Genomic DNA, 21084 nt, shown 5'->3' with positions numbered 1-21084 from the left:
CCCAAGAGGAGGATTGTCAGGAAGCTGGGCACTGCCTTTTTGAGACAGGGTCTCTCAGTGGCCTGGACCTCACCAAGCAGACTGGGCTGGCTGGCCAGTGAGTCCCAGCAGCCTGCCTGTCTCCACCTCCCCAGTCCTGGTACTAAAGCACACACTACCAAATCCTGCTGCTGTGCGGGTTCTGGGGACTGAACTCAAATCCTCCTGCTTATGTGGCAAGGCCTCTACCAACTGAGCCATCTCCCCAGTCTCCCATTTAGTTAGTTTTAACTTTCATTTGTTAATATTGTGTGTGAGCGAATGGTGTATATGTAAGTGTGGGCATGTGCGTGCCATCATGTGCACGTGGAGGTCGGAGGACAACTTTTAGAGTCAGTTCTCTCCTGCCACCTTCATGCAGGTTCCAGGGATTGAACTCAGGTAGCCAGGCTTGTGTGACAAGTGGCTTTACCTGTTGAGCTATGCCCCAGCCCCTCGTTTATGTTTTTAAATTTTTTATTATTTTATGTGTATGGGTGTTTTGCTTGTATGTATGTCTGTGTACCGTGTGCATACCTCATGCCCATGGAGGCCAAAAGAGAGTGTCAGGTCCCCAGGAATGGGTTACAAATGGTTGTGAGCTGCCATGAAGTCACTAGGAATGGAACCTGAGTCCTCTGGAGTTACAGCAAGTGCTCTTAACAACTGAGCCTTCTCTCCAGCCCCTCATTTAATTCTGAAGACAACTCGCCAGCATCTTTGTGGACAGCAGACCTCCACTGTGCTATCTATGGGAACAGGACCCTGCAGCCAAGATCGGTTTGAAAGCTGCAGGGTGGCTATGTGGAAACAGAAAGGAAGCATGTGGGATACAGTTTTCCCCAGGCTGAGTAGCACCCTTCCTTCCTGGTGACTGTAGCCCCAGCAAGAACATTCTGGTGTATCTCTCTCTCTCTCTCTCTCTCTCTCTCTCTCTCTCTCTCTCTCTCTCTCTCTCTCTCTCTCTCTCTCTCTCTCTCTCTCTCTCAGGATCTCACTGTATAGCCCAGGTTGGCCTTCTCATGCCTTAACCTCTAGAGTGCTGGCGTTACAGGTATGTACCACCACACCCAGCTCCCTTTCAGTTCTTTCCTTTGGGAGAACTTCCGGTCTATCACCAATAATCTTAAGTCATTTCTTTAAAACCACCCTACCTTACCTGCAAATCGGAGAGACCGGTGCTTGATCTCTTTTTGTTTACTGAACTCTGCCTCACTCAGGGACCCAGAGGCCTGGTGACTTAGGAGCTAAGTGTACATTCCCTACAAGGAAGGGTATTGGGCCTCCTGATGTGGACCCCTGGGCAGCCCTGCCATTGTTGGGGTATTGCTAATGCCTCTTCTTTCAGAGGGGTGTCTGCTTCCAACTCAATCCACTTATTGGTTGCAGTTTCTTTTTATCAGTGTCTGTGAGCAAGAGTTGCCCACTCTCCAATCTAGGAGGCAGAAATCCCTCTTGGAATATATTTAAAGTGGACCTAGAGCTGTTGGTTTGTTCCTTGTGTCTTACTGTGATTTTCCCTGGGTCTGGTCAGGCCTTGTATTTTCAGAGTGGACTCTTGAGTCTACCACCCTGGCTGGAGCAGGCCTTGTTCCTACTAAAGCAAGGCTCCTCGTCTCCTTGTGCCTGTTTCCTGACAGGTACAGTGGAGCAGCAACAGCACACACTATCTGTATGGCCTTAGTCGGGAGTGTCCCCAGACATGGAAGACCTCAACATTTGAGAGTGTCTCTGTCAAGTGATGTCCTTGACTCCAATGATGGTGCTTGGAATGACAGAGGTTGAAGAAACATTTTGCTGTGGCTTCATGAGGACAGGGACATGGAACTTTCTGACCTAGAAGCCACATCATGAGAAGCTTAGAGAAGTCGGCCCCAGTAGCCTTCGGCTGTCCCACAGCACACCTGCTGCCTCATTGGTCTCTGGACCGTGTTTCCCCAGGGGGCTGCCTGCCAGACAGACCTCAACAAGTGCAGATGAAAGGCAGCTTCACTGGGCAGATCTGTGAGGAGCCTGGTCCTTGACCCCAACGCCAGGCACAGGAGCTCGGCCACACTGGGTCTGTTTGCATTCACTTCTGGGGAGCAGGGTATCCCACAGCCCATAGCAGGCCCCCTCTGCTTACTTCTCCAGGGGCTTTGGGGGCCATAGCTAGCCACTGTGTCTGTCTTCATCTTCCTAGGTCATAGTCTCACCATTGACCGACCACATTCTGTACATTTGGAGGCCATCTTGTACCCTTCCTGCACAGTCAAGCTAGGACATTCTCTGTCCCACATCACATATAGGATCCCTCTTGACATGCTGCCTTCCTGCCACTCCTACTTCTGGAACCCAAGCCATAGAACCCCACATTCCCCACCCCTGGCCCCTGTGACTCCCTGCCATGTTTATGGAATGTTCTCCATTTTGGACAGAGGGAGGGAAAGAAAGGAGCCAAGGACAGCCACTTATATGACAAACCAACAATTGACAGGTATCTTGAATATAGTACACCTGAGGAGGCAGAACAAGACCTGGGGTCCCAGCACCACTGCATCCATAGCCTCCTGGGGTCAGAGCCGTGCAAAGCACCCTTCTTTTCTGTCCATTACAGCCAGGCCACAGGCTCCTCTGTCTAGGATGCCCTGACACTGCCCCTGGGTTATGTGGCAGCTAGGCTGGCATCTGGTTCCCTGACTGGCCTTGCCCCTGCCCATGCTCTCGGTGTCCAGCCAGTGGCCAAGTACCTCTCCCCCATTCCTCTCAGCCAGTCTCCCATCCCTCATGTTCCTGTTGATGGCTCTAGCTTCATCCCTGACAACTCCAAACCATAAACAGGGATCCATGCAGAGTAGGCAAAGCAGACACCAGGAGGAGACACAAAGTGCCAGGGTTTATTGCAGCTTCGGGCTGGGTGAGCACAGGCCCCTCTCCAACCCCAGATCCCAGGGCCCCTCCAGCAGGCAGCCACCTTGCCTGACAGCTCCCTGGTAGCTTGTCTTGCTTGGACAATCCCATCTGCCTTTGTGCTCTTGAGATGACTGGCAGAGGACTTCTTTATGTGTTGAAGGGCATACAGGCTTGCTGTGGGGAGCCTTATAGTCATAGGCTCTCTGTTTTGCTCCAAGACATTTATATGTCATCACAGAGGATGAGGCCAAGACAGCCAAGAGGCTCCTTCAAGGACCAAATCCTTGCCTGGCACCCTCTTCAAGGGGATGTTAGTTGTCCCTTCATTACCCTCCATGATACTGGTTTCACCAAGTGGCAGGCAGAGGGTGGAGCAGGGCAGTGGGAGCCACAGAGGGTTCTTGTGGGCCACATGGAGCAGGCCTGCCTAAGGTTTTCATGGTCAGTCATACAGGCTCTGCTCCAGGTGGCGGGACATGAGGGGTTGGGGGATGCAATTGCCTTCCAGCACTGGGCTCTAGGGAGTGTTCATGGAGGTCATGGGCAGGAAGCTGCAGGCCAGGGCACAGCTGCACTCATCAATGTGGCTATAGGTGTGCTGGATGACTGTACCGTTGGGACACTGCATGGTCACTGCTACATCATGAACCTTGCTCTCCTGGCAGCAGGTGCACTGATGCTCCATGGCCTGAGCCTCCATGGAGTACCTGTGGGCATGGGAGGATCAACATTTCAACTCTGTGATCCTCTTAGCAGTACACCATATATCCATGGTCCTCTGTAGGCTCTTGAAGGCTGTCTGACTGTCCACCATGGCTACTTTCTTGAACACACAGCCTTGCCCCTCCTGGACTCCCTTTAAAGCCTGCTCCATCTTGCATAGCCTCCTGCGATTGTCCTCCCTTTCCATCCTACTAATTCTGTTGAGACTCTTCCTCTGGGCAGCCACCTTAAGCCCTGAAGCTAGCCTAGGACCCACAATTGCTCAACTTTCCTGGCCACTCCTGTTCACAGCTGACCACAGCCTGGGGCCATCTGGGGACCACAGATCTGAAGCTGCCTGTCCCCCTAGACACATTCAGATTCCTGGACACAAGTCCCCAGCCAAAATCATATTCTGTGCAGCCAAGCCAGGTTTGCCTCTGGCTCGGCTGGAAGATGGGCCATATGTTTTATGCAGATAGGTGTCTATGGCCTCTTGACCCCCAAAAGGAGACAGTCTCTGTAAGACCCAAGGTGACGAGCTAGAGAGATGGCTCAGAGGTTAAGAGCACTGGCTGCTCTTCCAAAGGTCCTGAGTTCAATTCCCAGCAACCACATGGTGGCTCACAACCATCTATCCTGAGATCTGGTGCCCTCTTCTGGCCTGCAGGGATACATGCAGGTAGAACACTGTGTACATAATTAATAAATAAATCTTAAAAAAAAAAAAAGATCCAAGGTGACAAGGTAGTCACTGGTTCTGCTATACTCTTGTGGAGGCAAGATATCCACTCACTTGGACATTGCAGAGCAGGAGCCCTTGCAGAAGGGGATGTTGACTGCCACATCTGTTTCACAGCCCTTATACCGCAGGATGGCTGTGTTTATGTGCACTTGACATGTACTTGAGTCTGCAAAGAAGACAGGCCAATGCAGAGGCCCTAGACTCTAACTCAGAGAGCCTGGACCTGGTAAGACTGACTCCCCCGTGATGGTTAAGGTTGACTGTCAACTTGACAGGATCTAGAATCACTGAGGAGATGGAGCTCTGGGTGATTTTGTAAATTAAATTAACTTATGAGGAAGACCCACCCTGAATCTAGTGGTCAGGACCACCCATGGGCCGGGTACTCAGACTGAGTGAAAAGGAGAAAGTGAGCTGAGCACCAGCCTTCATCCCTCTCTGCTTCTTGGCTGCAGACATATATGGCCATCTGCTTCTGTTGCTGCCATGTCTGCCTGCCGTGGTGGGCCTGCACACTGAAACCATGAGCCAAATAAATCCTTCCTTCATTGGATTTTGTCGGGGATTTTGTCCCAGAGATGAGAGAAGTAATGGACACACATTTCATGGGTGACCAGCCCCTTCTATTATCCTGGGACTTTGGTGCAATCTGCTACCCAGTGGGAGAAACTTGGATTGCTTTTGCTGGGAACTGAATGGAGCAGGAGGACTAGATGAGAGATATCTTCAACTTACCGTTTTGTTCACAGGAATAACAGCAACCTGTTTTCCTTAGGGTTCCCTGCAGGGCCAAGAATAGAACAGAATAGGACTGGGACAGAGCCAGGGCATGGGGTACAAGCCACAGAGACACAGACTTCTTGGGTCAGAACTTTCCAGGGGCATGACAAGGGTGGACCACCCAAAGGCAGGACCTCCCAGGCACATACCGTACAGTTGGACACATCAGGGCAGTCTGGGGGCATTGGAGTCAGTATATGGATTCCATTCTCATCCGTACAGTGGTACACAGTGCAGTTGTCCTCATGACTGTTCACCCAGGTTTCATTGGGCTGAAAAGCAAGACACACAATAGAGGTCCAGACAGGGACCCACTTGTGGTTGAGACCTGCTCAGGGGAAGATCTCTTACTCCCTCTCCTATTACCTGCATTGCCTGGCCATCTGGCGTGAAGCAGGCATTCTGTACACACTCCCCACAGCACTGCTTTGGCTTCAGCATGTACTTGAAGCCCTGTGGGGACAGGAGAGGTAGTCAGGTCTCTCATTCGTCTCTGCCACCCTTCTGACTAGGGGCCCCGGGCCTCCTTAGCAGTAACTCCTGAGAGGGCATGTCTTTGCTCTGTGTTGTAGCCTCTTCCCAGGCCTTGCAACTTAGCTCACCCTGTTTCTTAGCCTCTCTGTCTACTGTAGGAGTTCTCAGCATTCCCAGAATTCCTAATGCTGTGACCCTTTAATGCAGTTCCTCATGTTGTGGTGACTCCCAATCATAAAATTTTGTTGCTACTTCATAACTGAAATTTTGCTACTGTTATGAATTATAATGTAAATATCTGATATGCAGGATATCTGATATGTGACCCCTGTGAAAGGGTCATTTGACTCCAGTGGGGTCATGACCCACAGGTTGAGAACTGCTGGTCTACTGGTACCATATTAGACCTGTTTCTAGTCAGTTCACCAACCTGCAGGGCCTGTCCTCCAGTCCTCATCATCCCCTACTTTTCCCCATAAGGAAAAAAAAAAGACTTCAAAATTATGGTGAATTGGAGCACTCTCAGTGATGGGCTGCCATGGGTAGCCCCTCAGAATGTCTGTTGGGCCACAGGCTCACCTGGGGGCAGGAGGTGGTACAAAGGATCTCTCTACACTCTACTTTGGGTTCTTGATGGCCCATAGAGAAGCAGGTGCATGTTTGGCAGGGATCGTTCCCTGAGAAGTTTGCCCCAACCTAGAGCAGGTAAGAAGAGTGATACAGAGAGAAGGTGGGGGGAGGGATGAGCATATATCAGGTCAGGACTCTTAGCTGAGTCCAAGCATGGCCCATGGGTCCAGTTCTTTTTCCCCAAGGTGTCATTGTTCCCCTAGTTGAACACAGGTATCTAGTGGGTGGGGCTAAGAGTAAGCTGGGAGACCCAGAAGCTGGCCACTCAGATATAGCAAATATGGTAGCCCCTCTTTCCACAATTCCACAATTTCACACACACACACACACACACACACACACACACACACACACACACACACACAAATGGCCTTATGACTTATGTCTTAAGGGCCCAAACCCCCTCTTCAGATCTGCCTTTCTGGCAAGGATGCTGAGACAAGGATCAGGAACTGAGGGACATGGGCTTCCCACCCACCCTTGGCCTCCCCCTGCTTTCCAACCTGCCTGGGCTGATCCCTTACCCCATAGAGGGTGTCATTGTATGTGCACATCATAGGTCCTGCAAGGAAAGGGGTTGCATATGCATCTGGGCAGTGGAGGAGAAACCCTTGCCCCTCCTCATCCCCAACCGCAGTGCAGCCGATCTCCATGCACCCTCCCCTGGGCTTCAGTTCCATTCCCACTCACGACAGATGAAGCTGGGGCAGCAGCGGCCCTCCTCATAGGTGTGGATCAGCTCGTGCCCTGGCTCACACTTGGGCTGACTCTTGGGGCAGGTGGTTGTATTGCAGACTGTAGAGATGTGACCATCAGGATGCTTCCCATTTCGCCCCACCCCTGGCCCCCATCTTCTCCCTTTCTGGAAATACTGGTCTCTAGTGTCATTTTCCCTTGGGACCTTGTGTGCTTCATAGCTTTTCTGGGTTTCAAGTCCCCTCACTCTTTCATCCCCTTGGTCCTTACCAATTCTCTGCTCTGTTAGGTCAGACCAGAGGTCACCAAACTTATTTTTAGGTCAAAAGCTGAAGCATCTTGAGACCACCCCCCACCTGAGTGGCCCAGGGTAGCTAAGCTTAGAGTATGACTCTCCTACATCCCCCAGGAGGTGCTCACCACAGACTGTCTCGGGGCAGCATGGGTTGTCAGGTTTGGACCTGGTCATGGTCACGAGGCCGGCTTCTGTGCACTGTGGGGGCTCCTGGCTCTCACACTGCACCGGCTCACACTGCACTGACACAGAGCTGGGGTCGCACACGCAGGACTGGCAGTTGCTGATCCAGTGTTCTCCCGGCTGAAACAGGCCAAATCAGGATCGCTGAAGGCTCAGAAGCACTAAAGTCCCTGGCCTGTCTGCCTGAACCCAACTCCAAGTCATTGTTTGCCCTCAGCAGGTTAGCCCTCTGCTGTCCAGAGTGAGAGCAGGAAGGAAGCCAGGAGCCTCCTGGGCTATGCAGACCCAGCCACCCTCCCTACTTCCTGCTTCTCTTTAGGTCCAGTTGGGGGGTCAGGGGAGCAGCACCACTCACAAACTTGGGTAGCCCATCAGGTCCCACGCAGGCTGGAAAGAAATGAGTAAACTTGTTACTGAAGATGCTGGGGTTCAAGGCCAGGCAGAAGGGGGTCATGGGCTGAGAGAACTGTGCTCTTAGTCCTGGCCACCTATACCCCAAACCAAAAGCTCTATCTTCTCGCAGAGTGGAACAGAAGGCCTTAGAGAATTATGAGGGTGTCAGGTCTCTAAGGCAGTGGTGAGGGTGGATGTTGAGAGCCTAGCCACTTCTCTGACCAACTCCAAGCAGCAGAGTTGAGACAGAAGGGTGGCAGGCTCACAGGAGGCCTTTAGACATCTGCAGGACTAATGACCTCACCAGGATCCTCTCACATACTAGTCAGGCAAAAGAGAGTCTGCAGATGTGTTGGATCCTGGCCCAGGAGGTGAGCACCCTATGGGGGAGAAGGGTAGGGTAGGGCTTGTCCTGGGGTAGGTGAAGGGCGCTTACGACACTCCAGCACACAGATGTCCATGCGTGAGTTGAAGAGGAGCTGATTCTCAGGGCAGAAGCAGCCCTCTGCCAGCATCTCAGTTGAAATGTTCAGGGTTCTAGTGTGAGGAGGAGCAGCAGAGTGTAGGATCAGAAATGAAGTGGCGCCTCCAAGAGCCGATTTTGGTTGGGGGGGACCCAGAACTCAGACCCTTCAGACACGGGAGGTCAGCTGCTACTTCCTCACTCCCTATCACTTAGACGGCACTCACCTAGAGCTGCAGGATGCTGGGTACAGAGGTCCACAAGGCCTGTATTCCTTAGTGGATGGACAGGGAAGGTCTGTGGGTGCAGAGAGTGTCACCAGGCAGGTTCGGAAGAACCAAGGAAACTGGGGCCCTGACTAAATCGAATGCTCCAACTTACCACAAAGCCCTCCAGTGGCATCACGCCAGTTGGTGCACACACCCCGGGCCCGGCAGAGTGTGGCATAGGCCTCCAGGCTTTGACAGGGCATGTCAGTAACATTGGTATTGCAGTAGTCATTGACACAGGAACTGAAGAAGGTGTCTGGAGGGATGAGCGTGTGGCACTCGGCGAAGACCCTATGACAGTGAGTGGTCAGGGCTGGGAGCTCAGGGCCCAGCAGGGAGGCTAGCCAAAGGGACTAATGCCCCGGCCCACCACCCCAAAGGCCGACTCACAGGCTCAGCATCAGCTCACAGAGGGGTACAGTGGGGCATGGGGTAGAGGTGGGTGGGCTGGACACTGAGGGCTGGGGAGTGGTGCTTGGGGAAGGGCTAGGCTGAGCTAAGCAGCCATTGCTGCTGTTCCCCGGCACCAGCCAGTCTTTGGCCATGTCCTGGCAGTTGGAAGCTGTGGTGCCATCTGGCCGGCGGCAGTCATCTGCCTGGCTGTTTGTGCAGGTACCTGGTGAATAGGGTAGGGATTACAATCAGCTTCTTGCTGTTTCCCATAGACCCATTCCTTCCCCTCATTTACGGGTGCAGAGTGAGCCAGGCCATGCCTACTCACCACACTGGCCCTCGGTATTGTTGCTGAAGTGTCTGTAGGGTAACCATATCTGGAAGATGTGCCCATCAAAGGTGATGCTGGTGCCAATGGTGGAAATGTTGACACTCATCGTGGTGATGCCGCTCAAGGACACTGTCACACCATTCTTACTGAAACCTGAGCTTATCCACATTTGGTCCCATATGATCTAGGGTGTCCAGAGGGAAACAGTAATCAAGGGACCAGATAGGCAGCAGTAGATGCTGCTTTGCCAAACACCAGGGACATTGCTGTTTATTACTCAATCTAGAGCTAGGCATTCGTTCTTCACCTAGGACAGCTCCTATAGGTCATTTCTGCAGAGGGGAGAGTGCTCTTGGTCCCGAGGACTTTTCATCCTTGCCTCTGTCACCCCATACCTTGACCTCATGCTTGCAGGGTGGCCTTGGGGCCCTACCTATCACGAGACTCACCAGGCCCTCCTCCTTCCCACTGGCGGTGGTGGTGGTGGTGAGGACAATCTCCATGGAGTTGTAGTACACACTGAGGGCTCGGGGACAGAAGGTGACGTTGGTGGTAGCCCCACAGTAGTAGCTGTGAGCAAGGATGCTGAGGTTGCCATGGCGAGGGAGAATTTCTCTCATGAGCACCGAGGTACAGTTGTCCAGGAAAGTATAGGAGGTGCCGTCGAATGTCAGGTAGTGTGAGCGCCCCCATCCACTGCAGAAGCCTGTGGGAGACTACAGTTGGAGGTCCACTTCCCAGCTCTGTGACCCAGCACCACCTCTGGAACTGTTCCTTCAGGGGAACACAGTTGCTTTGTCTATAAATTAGGTGTCTCCCAAACCATATCTACCTTGGGAACTATGAATGTGACATTGGTCTTAAAATGGGACCATCTCAAATTACCTGGGTGTCCCTTGAGCCTAATGACAGTGTACCTATAAATGTCAGGAGAGATGGACATGGAACAGAAGGCCATAAGATGGAGGCAGAATCGAGTGATGAAGCCACAAGCCAAGGACTCCTGTAGCCTTTAACTGGGAAGTCGAGAAGGATCCTCCATAGGGATTCATTGCCTGCCTTGATCTGACTCCAGCTTGGGAATGGGAGACCCTGAGTTTGCTGTTTAAGTCCCAAGTTTGAGTCATTTAACACACAGTAATGGAAGCTGTCATCAGGACTGCAAGAAAGGACTCCCACTGTGGCTTTTAGCACTCTACCTCTCCCTGGTCACTCAGCCCCGGCCTGTGCCACATCCATGTTCCCAGCCTCCCTGTGCACACAATGCCTGCGGGCTAGCACAGCACTTTCATGTGCTGTCTGAGATTGACAGACGTGAGATAAAATGCCTCAATCCCGTCCCATCTTGCTGAGCTCTTCCACGCCTGCCCTCTGCTCACATTCACACTCATAGTGGAAATGGCAAGGCTCCTGGTCCCACACTTGGATGGGCGAGTGCTTGTTGGCACAGGTGACATTGTCCACGGGCTCCGGCTCTAGGAGGATGATTTGGTTATTTCCCTGGCACCTGGCCACTGTGCAGTTCTCCAGGGTCCAGGACTCATTCACCTGAGGCAGAAGATGTGCAGGGTATTCACCTTGAGGTCATGTGGAGATCCAAGCCCTGCCCTTTATGTAGCCCCAGGTCCCTACAGCTATGAATCCCAGAAGGCGGCCAGCTTCTGCGGATCAAGACCCGAGATCCCCTGTGCCTCTCTCAATAGGAGCCACTGGAAGACAGGTCACTGAGATAGGCTACAGGGTTGAGGTAGTGCTGAGCACTAGCCGTGACTCAATCCAGATGCAGAACCCAAATCCATACCACATCACAGGGAGGTGAGGGAGAGGAGAGGCTCACCTGCCGGGGAGGAGTGGCATTGTCACAGCCAGGAAGTGGGGGAGGCGAAGATGCAGAGGTAGAGGGCCCTGGAGGTGGAGAGGAGGGGCAGGCACCCTGGAAGCGGTCAACATCACAGTGCTGGTTGCAGGTGGCATACAGTTGGCAGCCAGCTCCGTCAGTCTTATTGTAAATGACCTCTCCTGTAGAAGGAAAACAAACAAACCCATGAGCTGCCATACCCCAGCTGAAGAGGCAGGATGGTGTCAGGGGAAGGCATAGGGTGGGAGGGCAGCCTGCCTGAGAGAGGAGGGATACCCAGAGAGGGCATGGGCTAAACTTTGCATACATGAAATGGCCCATAGCTCCCAAGGCTGACAAACCCAGGTGGACAAGGGTCATGGGGTAGGGAGCACATGGACTTTTCTACTCACCGGGTAAAAACAGCTGTCCAAATGCCTGGCAGAAACAGGGTGACGGGGAAAATGGTCGGCTGGAAAGGACAGTAGGCCTGAGGGTGCTAGGGCCCAAGGGAGAAGCAGTAGACAGGCTGAAGGTCACCTGGCTGCTGGGGGAAACTTCAGGGGGGTGAGTGGTCTCGGAAGTAGTGGAGGGGGCCGCAGTGGGGCCCGTGGCTACAGATGAAGTCCCGGTGGTCAAAACTGGAGAGGTGTGAGTAGAGCTAGTGACCACAGGTAAAGAAGTCATAGTATTCGAGGCTGGGGAAGCGTGAGTGGACAGCAGGGGAGAGGAAGAAGGAGCAGTGGAGAGGGTGGCCATAGGTGAGGTGGTACAGTGGCTGACATTGTCACAGCAGAGGAAGCGCACATGGTAGTTGTCACAGTATTGCAAAGGTCCCGCTTGGTTGATATTCTTGCATATCAGCCCAAATCGCACATCACACTGGACCACCTGCTCTAGAGTTTCCAGGGGCCTTTCTGGCTCATTTTCAGAGCGGCACTGGATGTCCTTAGGATGCTCACAGAAGACAAAGCCAACTTCACGTAACACTGCATAGACCTCAAAGTCCCCGCCTCTGGGGCCAGGGTTAGGGAAGTCTGCATCAAACCATTCTGTCCACGTGCACTGAGGTACACATCCTGAGGCAGGATATGTGGTCCATGTGGATGCTTGAGTACTTGGTACCGGGGAGCTGAAGGGATGCTTGGTCTGAAAAGTGGACTCAGTGCTTGATGTGATTGGGAAAGGGACCAGGGAAGTGTGAGTAGACCAGGGCAGAGTTGACTTTGTGGTGCTGGAAGGGGTCGTAGGGCAGTGGCTGACACTGCAGCACAGCACACGGATCATGTAGTTGAAGCACATCCCAAATTCCTGTTGCTGGTCCCTGTTGTGACACACCAGACCAAAATTGACATCACACTTCACTTCCTGATCCAACAGGTCCAGGCTGATATCAGGGTAGTTCTGGGCCGCACACTGGATGTCCTGAGGGTGTTCACAGATATCTGCCCCGGTGGCTCTGATCCTGTCATATGTCTCAATGTCTCCCCCGTCTTTGTCAGACTTGGGGTAGTCTGTATCAAACCACTTTGTCCACTCGCATCGGGGTTGGCAGGTGGTGGAGGTCCCGGGGCTGCTGACAATGCCAGAGGATTCTGGGCTCTTGGGAGGCTGAGTTGTCTTTGAGGTGACTGTCAGAGGAGTGCTGGCTGGGGATGACACACTTTTATCCAGAATCCTAGGGGTGGGCGTCTCTGAGACATGGATGCTGGTGGTGGAGCCTGAGGGAGACCAGGTCTCAACTGGACTAGTAATGGGATAAGGCTTGGAGGACAGGGTCTGAGTGGCAGTGGTGGCAGTGCCTGGTGTGGGGGGAGACCCTGCAGTGGTGGCAGGTCCCTGGCAGTGGCTGACACTGCAGCACAGCACACGGATCATGTAGTTGAAGCACATCCCAAATTCCTGTTGCTGGTCCCTGTTGTGACACACCAGACCCAGGCTGACATCACACTTCACTTCCTGATCCAACAGGTCCAGGCTGATATCGGGGTAGTTCTGGGCCACACACTGGATGTCCTGAGGCTGTTCACAGATATCTGCCCCAGTGGCTCTGATCCTGTCATATGTCTCAATGTCCCCTCCTTCTCTGTCAGAAGTGGGGTAGTCTGTATCGAACCACTTTGTCCACTGGCATCGGGGTTGGCAGGTGGTGGAGGTCCCGGGGCTGCTGACTGACTGTGTGGAAGGTGCAGATTCTGTGTGGATAGTGTTCGTCATTATGCTTTGTTCAGTCTTCAAGGAGGTGGTAGCTTTGGTGGAGTGTCCTTGTGTTGCTGATGAACTGGTGGCCATGGTGGAGACCTCACTGCTGACTTTAGGGCTGTTCATGGTGGATGTAGGTGGTACAGCAGTTGTGGTAGGGCAGTCACTATAATCATCACAGCAAAGCACACGTATATTATAGTTGAAGCACATTTTGAAATCATCTGTCTGGTCCTCATTTCTACAGACCAGTCCTGTCTCCAGGCTGCAGCTTACTACTTGGCCAATCTTATCAATGCTCACTGCAGGGTAGTTCTCTGCCTGACACTCAATCTTCTCTGGTGTCTGGCATATCTTCTTACCAGAAGCTCTGATGTTTTCATAGGTCTCCATGTCCCCTCTTACTTCTCCTGAGGTTGGTGAGTCCACATCAAACCATTCAGTCCACTTACACTTGGGCTGGCAGTGGGTTGTGCCCTGGCTGGTGGTGGCATTAGTCGCAGTGACTGGTAGTGTCTGTGTCCTTGGTGGACTGGTAGACAGTTCTTTTATGCCTGTAGTCAACCCCAGGCTCGTGGGTGGGGGTTTTGAGGAGACAGTACCAGCTGTACCAGTAAGTATTGTTGTCCAGATTTCAGTTGAGGAAGTTTGTTTTGTTGTCAAGGCAGGAGTCGAAGACTGTAATGTTGTAGGCAGGATGTTGACTGTTGTATGGATAGAGGTCTTTCCTGGGATGCTAGTTTCCTTGACATTAGAAACATGTGGGGAACTACTGCCAGAGGATGTAACAAGAGGGACTGTGGTGGGAGCTGAGTGAGTCCTGGTTACAGTCAGAGTAGTGTTGGGCTGAGGAATGGAGGACAGGGTCTGAGTGGCAGTGGTGGCAGTGCCTGGTGTGGGGGGAGACCCTGCAGTGGTGGCAGGTCCCTGGCAGTGGCTGACACTGCAGCACAGCACACGGATCATGTAGTTGAAGCACATCCCAAATTCCTGTTGCTGGTCCCTGTTGTGACACACCAGACCGAGGCTGACATCACACTTCACTTCCTGATCCAACAGGTCCAGGCTGATATCGGGGTAGTTCTGGGCCACACACTGGATGTCCTGAGGCTGTTCACAGATATCTGCCCCGGTGGCTCTGATCCTGTCATATGTCTCAATGTCTCCCCCCTCTTTGTCAGACTTGGGGTAGTCTGTATCAAACCACTTTGTCCACTCGCATCGGGGTTGGCAGGTGGTGGAGGTCCTGGGGCTGCTGACAATGCCAGAGGATTCTGGGCTCTTGGGAGGCTGAGTTGTCTTTGAGGTGACTGTCAGAGGAGTGCTGGCTGGGGATGACACACTTGCATCCAGAATCCCAGGGGTGGGCGTCTCTGAGACATGGATGCTGGTGGTGGAGCCTGAGGGAGACCAGGTCTCAACTGGACTAGTAATGGGATAAGGCTTGGAGGACAGGGTCTGAGTGGCAGTGGTGGCAGTGCCTGGTGTAGGGGGAGACCCTGCAGTGGTGGCAGGTCCCTGGCAGTGGCTGACACTGCAGCACAGCACACGGATCATGTAGTTGAAGCACATCCCAAATTCCTGTTGCTGGTCCCTGTTGTGACACACCAGACCAAAATTGACATCACACTTCACTTCCTGATCCAACAGATCCAGGCTGATATCGGGGTAGTTCTGGGCCACACACTGGATGTCCTGAGGCTGTTCACAGATATCTGCCCCAGTGGCTCTGATCCTGTCATATGTCTCAATGTCCCCTCCCTGTCTGTCAGAAGTGGGGTAGTCTGTATCGAACCACTTTGTCCACTGGCATCGGGGCTGGCAGGTGGTGGAGGTGACGGGACTGCTGACTGGGTGTGTGGAAGGTGCAGATCCTGTGTGGATAATGTTGGTCATCATGCTTTTTTCAGTCTTTAAGGAGGTGGTAGCTTTGGTGGTGGAGGCAGCTGTGGCTGAGCTCATGGTGGTGCTTCCAGGAGAATAGGATGGTCCAGGTGAGGTCAGGGAGGTAGAGGAGTATGACTTGCTGACTTGGCTGGAGGTGGTAGAGAGTGAGCCAGTTGTGCTGAAACAGCTAATGTCTTCCTCACAGCAGAGCACACGGATATGGTAGTTGAAACAGGTTTGGTTTTTGGCCTGTTTGCTGTTCCTGCAGATGAGTCCAAAGTCCACATTACAAACGACCTCCTGGCCCAGCTGCTGGAAGGACATGTTGGGGAAGAGGACGGCTTCACATTCAATGTCCACAGGTTTCTCGCATATCTGGATACCTGTCTTGTTTCTAATATGATAGTAGGTCTCAATGTCTCCCCCAAAGGGACCAGGTTGGGGTTTGTCACTGTCCAGCCAATCTGTCCAGGTGCATTGAAACGTACAGCCTGTAGAAGAGGTCCTCCTGGTTGTAAGGGCTGAGGAGGGACCAGTGGTTAGCCGTGACGAGGTTTGGGCCTCCCTGGGTGTGGCTGTGGAAGAAGCCATGGTGAGGCCAGTGGTTTTTCTGGGGGAAGAAATAGACTCTGTGGTGCTGGTGCTGGTGGGCATGTTGGACACAGGCCAGGAAGTATGTGTGAGTGACCTGGAAGTAGCAGTGGTGGCAGTGCCTGGTGTAGGGGGAGACCCTGCAGTGGTGGCAGGTCCCTGGCAGTGGCTGACACTGCAGCACAGCACACGGATCATGTAGTTGAAGCACATCCCAAATTCCTGTTGCTGGTCCCTGTTGTGACACACCAGACCGAGGTTGACATCACACTTCACTTCCTGATCCAACAGGTCCAGGCTGATATCGGGGTAGTTCTGGGCCACACACTGGATGTCCTGAGGGTGTTCACAGATATCTGCCCCGGTGGCTCTGATCCTGTCATATGTCTCAATGTCTCCCCCGTCTCTGTCAGACGTGGGGTAGTCTGTATCGAACCACTTTGTCCACTGGCATCGGGGTTGGCAGGTGGTGGAGGTCCCGGGGCTGCTGACAATGCCAGAGGATTCTGGGCTCTTGGGAGGCTGAGTTGTCTTTGAGGTGACTGTCAGAGGAGTGCTGGCTGGGGATGACACACTTTTATCCAGAATCCTAGGGGTGGGCGTCTCTGAGACATGGATGCTGGTGGTGGAGCCTGAGGGAGACCAGGTCTCAACTGGACTAGTAATGGGATAAGGCTTGGAGGACAGGGTCTGAGTGGCAGTGGTGGCAGTGCCTGGTGTGGGGGGAGACCCTGCAGTGGTGGCAGGTCCCTGGCAGTGGCTGACACTGCAGCACAGCACACGGATCATGTAGTTGAAGCACATCCCAAATTTGTGTTGCTGGTCCCTGTTGTGACACACCAGACCGAAGTTGACATCACACTTCACTTCCTGATTCAACAGGTCCAGGCTGATATCGGGGTAGTTCTGGGCCACACACTGGATGTCCTGAGGCTGTTCACAGATATCTGCCCCGGCGGCTCTGATCCTGTCATATGTCTCAATGTCTCCCCCCTCTTTGTCAGACTTGGGGTAGTCTGTATCGAACCACTTTGTCCACTCGCATCGGGGTTGGCAGGTGGTGGAGGTCCCGGGGCTGCTGACTGACTGCGTGACCACACTGGCTGTTGAAGTGGACCCTGTCTGAGAGGTGAATACTGATGTTGGCTGGGAACTAAGCGTTGTGTGCAAGGTGGTCTCTTTCACTATTGTAGTCCACGTAGGGCTGGTCATGGGGAGGCTGCTGACTGAGTGTCTCGACACAGTGGATTGTGAAGCTGTTCTTCCTTTTGAGGTGACTGCCACTGTTTTCCTTGAGTTGTGAGTTGTATCCAGGGATGTCTCTTTCCTTTTTGTGGTCCTGGAGGGTGTGGGCTTAGATACTGTGAATGTTGTCTGAGTACCGGTCTCAGGCTGGGAGTGAGTGGTACTTCCGCCTGAGGGCATGGGGGAACTACAGGGTACATATTCACAACACAGAACCCTCAGCTCATAGTTGTAGCAGAGTGGGGGGTTCTGCTCACTGTTGAGGCATTTCAGCCCCCAGGAAGGGTCACAGTCCACCTTCTGACCCAGCTCCTGTAAGTCCGCGCTGGGGAAATTCTTTGCACGGCACTCAATGGCAGCAGGGGTTTGACACACCTGATACCCTTTGCGCCTCAGGTCCTCAAATGTTTCAAAGTCCCCACCTGCCATGCCAGGCTGTGGATAGCTCTGATCATACCAACTGGACCAGTGGCAGACCTCCCGGACACACACAGTGGACACAGGGGACACAGTGGACACAGTGGAAGCTGAGCCTGTGTGAAAGAGATAAAGGCCCTGCTCAGCTCCTCTTGTCTCAGGGTGAGGGAACAGATGAGTCTTCACATTCACACAACATTCCTGACCTGTTCCAGGACCTAGCTAATAGTCTTGAGACAGCTCACTAACTGAGGTGGTGCACACCAAGGACAAATGGAACCTGAGAATTTCTGGGGTCCCTGATGGCAGTTCTGCCAGTTGTGCTAAGGCTTCCTGGGGAATCATAGAGGGGTAAGGGCCATGGACCCCAGGCAGGGTCTGGGCAAGTGGACAATGGCTCAGGACTCAAGACACCTCTGTAGCTGGAGTTCCCTGCATCGACAACTTGTCATCTTCCTTTGTCCTAGATGTGGCCAAGCCTCTCCCTGGGTTAACATAATAGCTTAGAGCTCAGGGGCTTCCAGAGAACCTGGTAGGTCTTACCTGTTGTGGCACTGGGTGCCAAGGTACTGGTGAATGTGAATGGTGTGGTAGACAAGACTTCAGGGCACTCTTCAGCTGTGCGTATTATAGTCCCATTGTCTTTGCAGATGGCCACTAAGCATGCACCAAGGCCATCCGTGGTGTTGTAGACAACATCATTGAAGTGGTAGGTACGGCCCTCATAGGTGCATGTGCAGGCTGGGGGTTATATGTATCGGCTCAGCTTACTCAGCATCCAGCCTTCCTCCAACCCCAAACCCACAGCCTTTGCTTACCTGTAAGGTTGTGAACACAGCTGAGGCCACCAGGGGTGCAGAGACTGGAGGGAAGAGAGGGCTCTGAGGACCTATGAGCACCCCCTAGCTGACACATGCTTTAGCCCTCCCCTGCCCTTTCCCAACCACTCTGGGTCTCTATCCTCTTCCATCCCTAGCTCCTCTCTCACCAACTCTGGCAGTTCTCAGCTGTAGGAACCTCTGTGCCAATGTTGTAGTAGTTTCCATCATCATCATAGCATCCACACTGGTCCACACACTTCATCTGGTCCTCATTGAAGAAGGGATGGCTGGGTGGGCATTGTGGGTAGCAGCCTAGAGCAGACAAGGGCATCATTGACTTTCTATCCTCTTGGGCACATATCCAGCTGCCCAGCTCCCAGTCAGTGGCAGAGAAGCCCTAGGACACTGTGTCTGCCCTAGTGGTACCATGCATGGGTTATGGGCCCGAAGGCCACTACTAGCACATTCCACCCTCACCTTCCAAGCCTGGCAGTTCAACAAGGCAGTGTCCAGCAGGGTTTCGACAGGTCTTCAGACAGGGGGCTCCACAAGGCTGGTAATGCCACTCACATTCCCCGTGAGGGTTGTAGTAGTCACAGAAAAGAGCTGAACACAGAGGACAGAGCTAAGCAGGTGCCTACTAGGCCTCATGCTGGATTATACCCAGACATATCAGCCTTGGGCTAGGCAGATGGTCTCCTTGGGTTCATTCCCTAACCCAGATCCTGCAGTCCCCATCCTCAACTGCCTCATAACAGGTGTCAAAAACCCACATGTATATATAGATGTGTGTATACATGCACGTGCGCGTGCGCACACACACACACACACACACATACACACACACTCACATCTGAGTCCCCAGCCTCAACTACCTCATAACAGGTGTCCAAAAAACACATGTATATATATAGATGTGTGTACATATGTACACACACAGGAGAGAGAGAGAGAGAGAGAGAGAGAGAGAGAGAGAGAGAGAGAGAGAGAGAGAATCCAAGTCAGGAGGGAAGTACAGAGGCTGCCACCCACCTCATTCACAGTCCCACCCTTTAGTACCATGGACAGAGCTCTACTCACGGCAAATGTCTGGTGTTCTCCAGGACAAGCACACACCCATATCACGGCAGGCCTGGGCATAGGCAGCCACAGCAGTGCAGAAACACTCACAGTCACCCCCTGAGTCGCAGGCACACACATCATGCACACAGGCTTCATAGTACTTGGTAGAGTCAACCTAGAATGGAGGGGACAAGGTACCACTCAGGGAGGACAGCCATGTCTGCCCAGGAGGTAGGTGAATGTGGGGGCGGATATGGAGTTAGCTGTAGTCCAAACCCCACATCATGGGAATCTTGATCTGGTACTGTGGCTGCTATTAGAGTGTCCCAAATGGGAACTGTTCAACACTACCTTTCCCATTCACTAGTACACCCACATACTTGTGCACCCATACACCTGTACACCTGCTCACCTGACAACTTGTATACCTGCCTGAATATATAGCTGTGTATCTATCCATATGTATAACTATCTATTTGGCTGCCTGTGAACTTGCCTTTATGTCTATCTGCACACCTGCATACCCCCATCTGCCTGTACAGCTGCACATCTGTGTACCTGCACACCTGGAAAACTGTGTACCTGCCCACCTGTACACATGCCTCCCTGTGAACCTTCACACCTGTCTGTATGTGCACCTGCCTACCTACTTGTCTATCTGCCTGTCTGTTGACCTGTGCACTTTCCCTCCTGTCCTTTATGTGCACCCATCTATCTGTCTGCTTGCACAGCTGCGCATCTGCACAACACTGTAGCTGCCTACCTACACCTGCACAAATATCTACCTGCCTGCCTGTGTGCCTACCTGCATATTCACCCATACAACTGCATGCCTACACATCTGCCCCACTTTTACTCCTGCTTACCTTCACTAATACTCTTTGGATCCTTTTACTTGGATCTGGTCATATGGGAACTGGGGCATCTGGGCAAGATGGGGAGAACCTCCAGCTATTTCCAAACTCCAGCACGTCGCCCACTACAGGTTTCGTACCTGCAGGGCATTGCACTGTAGTCCCACTTCTGTTCTTATACTCTTGCTTCAGTGCGCTGGCCCCCATCCTATATTGGCCTTCCATTATCTGGCTTGTCCCCTGGATTGCTATTCCTATGACCTCTAGTAGCTCTCTATTTGGCTTTTTGGCATGAGCCCTTCCCTGGCCACCCTGCTGCCTCACTCCAGTGGAGGATCACTAGGAGACAGGAAATTTTGTTTCCCATCCATTTAAATTAGCTGGTACCCAGAACCCACCTAAACTTCCATATCCCTGAGAACATGTCCCAAGGAAATAGTGAGTGATAACTATATCATCCAACATTGTGTTAACTTCCAGACTGGTGCAGCTGTGGGACATGGAGGAGCTGGAGTTAACCAGCTCCAACATAGGAGAGTAGTCTAATTCTGTAGAGGAGAGGGCCCACCACTCACACTGTGTCAACTGGCAGAAGCCAGAGTGGACTCAAGTCTTGCTTTTACCACTAAAGGCACATCCAAGTCACCCTTGTCAGGCCACAGTGAACCAAGCCATGGAGCAGGATAGCCAGAGAGCCAGGTCATGGCCAGCAAGCCTGTGTTGTGAAGCCACTTTCCTAGGAGGTGGACACTTGAGTCTTGGTTTTAGTAACAGGATGTAGCCTTTGGAAATCTACTGAGAGCCAGTTACCACTTCCTCTGGGAGAGTTCTGCTGATGTTCCTGATGCACACTGAGCAGGTCTGGGGGTCACCCAGGAGGATGAAGAAGGTACCTGCCTCACTG

At 52.8% G+C, this 21084-nt stretch overlaps 1 protein-coding gene across 1 annotated transcript in view; it reads right to left on the bottom strand.

Annotated features, from left to right (window-relative positions):
* Positions 1-2874: 2874 nt before the first annotated feature.
* Positions 2875-21084, bottom strand: part of LOC102919988 (mucin-5B) — a 33431-nt gene continuing 15221 nt past the window's right edge. Inside the window, exons 26-49 of the mRNA XM_076555278.1 lie at positions 19345-19501; positions 18742-18870; positions 18432-18576; positions 18262-18305; positions 17987-18184; positions 11515-17559; positions 11102-11283; positions 10644-10812; positions 9714-9970; positions 9262-9448; positions 8931-9156; positions 8653-8831; positions 8499-8568; positions 8245-8345; positions 7771-7802; positions 7358-7535; positions 6932-7036; positions 6766-6803; positions 6191-6307; positions 5504-5590; positions 5287-5409; positions 5093-5138; positions 4409-4523; positions 2875-3617 (exon numbers count right to left, since the gene is read on the bottom strand). Of these exons, the coding sequence (XP_076411393.1) occupies positions 3428-3617; positions 4409-4523; positions 5093-5138; positions 5287-5409; positions 5504-5590; positions 6191-6307; positions 6766-6803; positions 6932-7036; positions 7358-7535; positions 7771-7802; positions 8245-8345; positions 8499-8568; positions 8653-8831; positions 8931-9156; positions 9262-9448; positions 9714-9970; positions 10644-10812; positions 11102-11283; positions 11515-17559; positions 17987-18184; positions 18262-18305; positions 18432-18576; positions 18742-18870; positions 19345-19501 (9120 nt within the window). The 3' untranslated portion in view covers positions 2875-3427. The remainder of the gene's footprint in view (positions 3618-4408; positions 4524-5092; positions 5139-5286; positions 5410-5503; positions 5591-6190; positions 6308-6765; positions 6804-6931; positions 7037-7357; positions 7536-7770; positions 7803-8244; positions 8346-8498; positions 8569-8652; positions 8832-8930; positions 9157-9261; positions 9449-9713; positions 9971-10643; positions 10813-11101; positions 11284-11514; positions 17560-17986; positions 18185-18261; positions 18306-18431; positions 18577-18741; positions 18871-19344; positions 19502-21084) is intronic.

Source organism: Peromyscus maniculatus, chromosome 1, assembly GCF_049852395.1.
Source record: "Peromyscus maniculatus bairdii isolate BWxNUB_F1_BW_parent chromosome 1, HU_Pman_BW_mat_3.1, whole genome shotgun sequence".
Taxonomy (NCBI): domain Eukaryota; kingdom Metazoa; phylum Chordata; class Mammalia; order Rodentia; family Cricetidae; genus Peromyscus; species Peromyscus maniculatus.
This window is presented reverse-complemented; position numbering and strand designations above follow the sequence as displayed.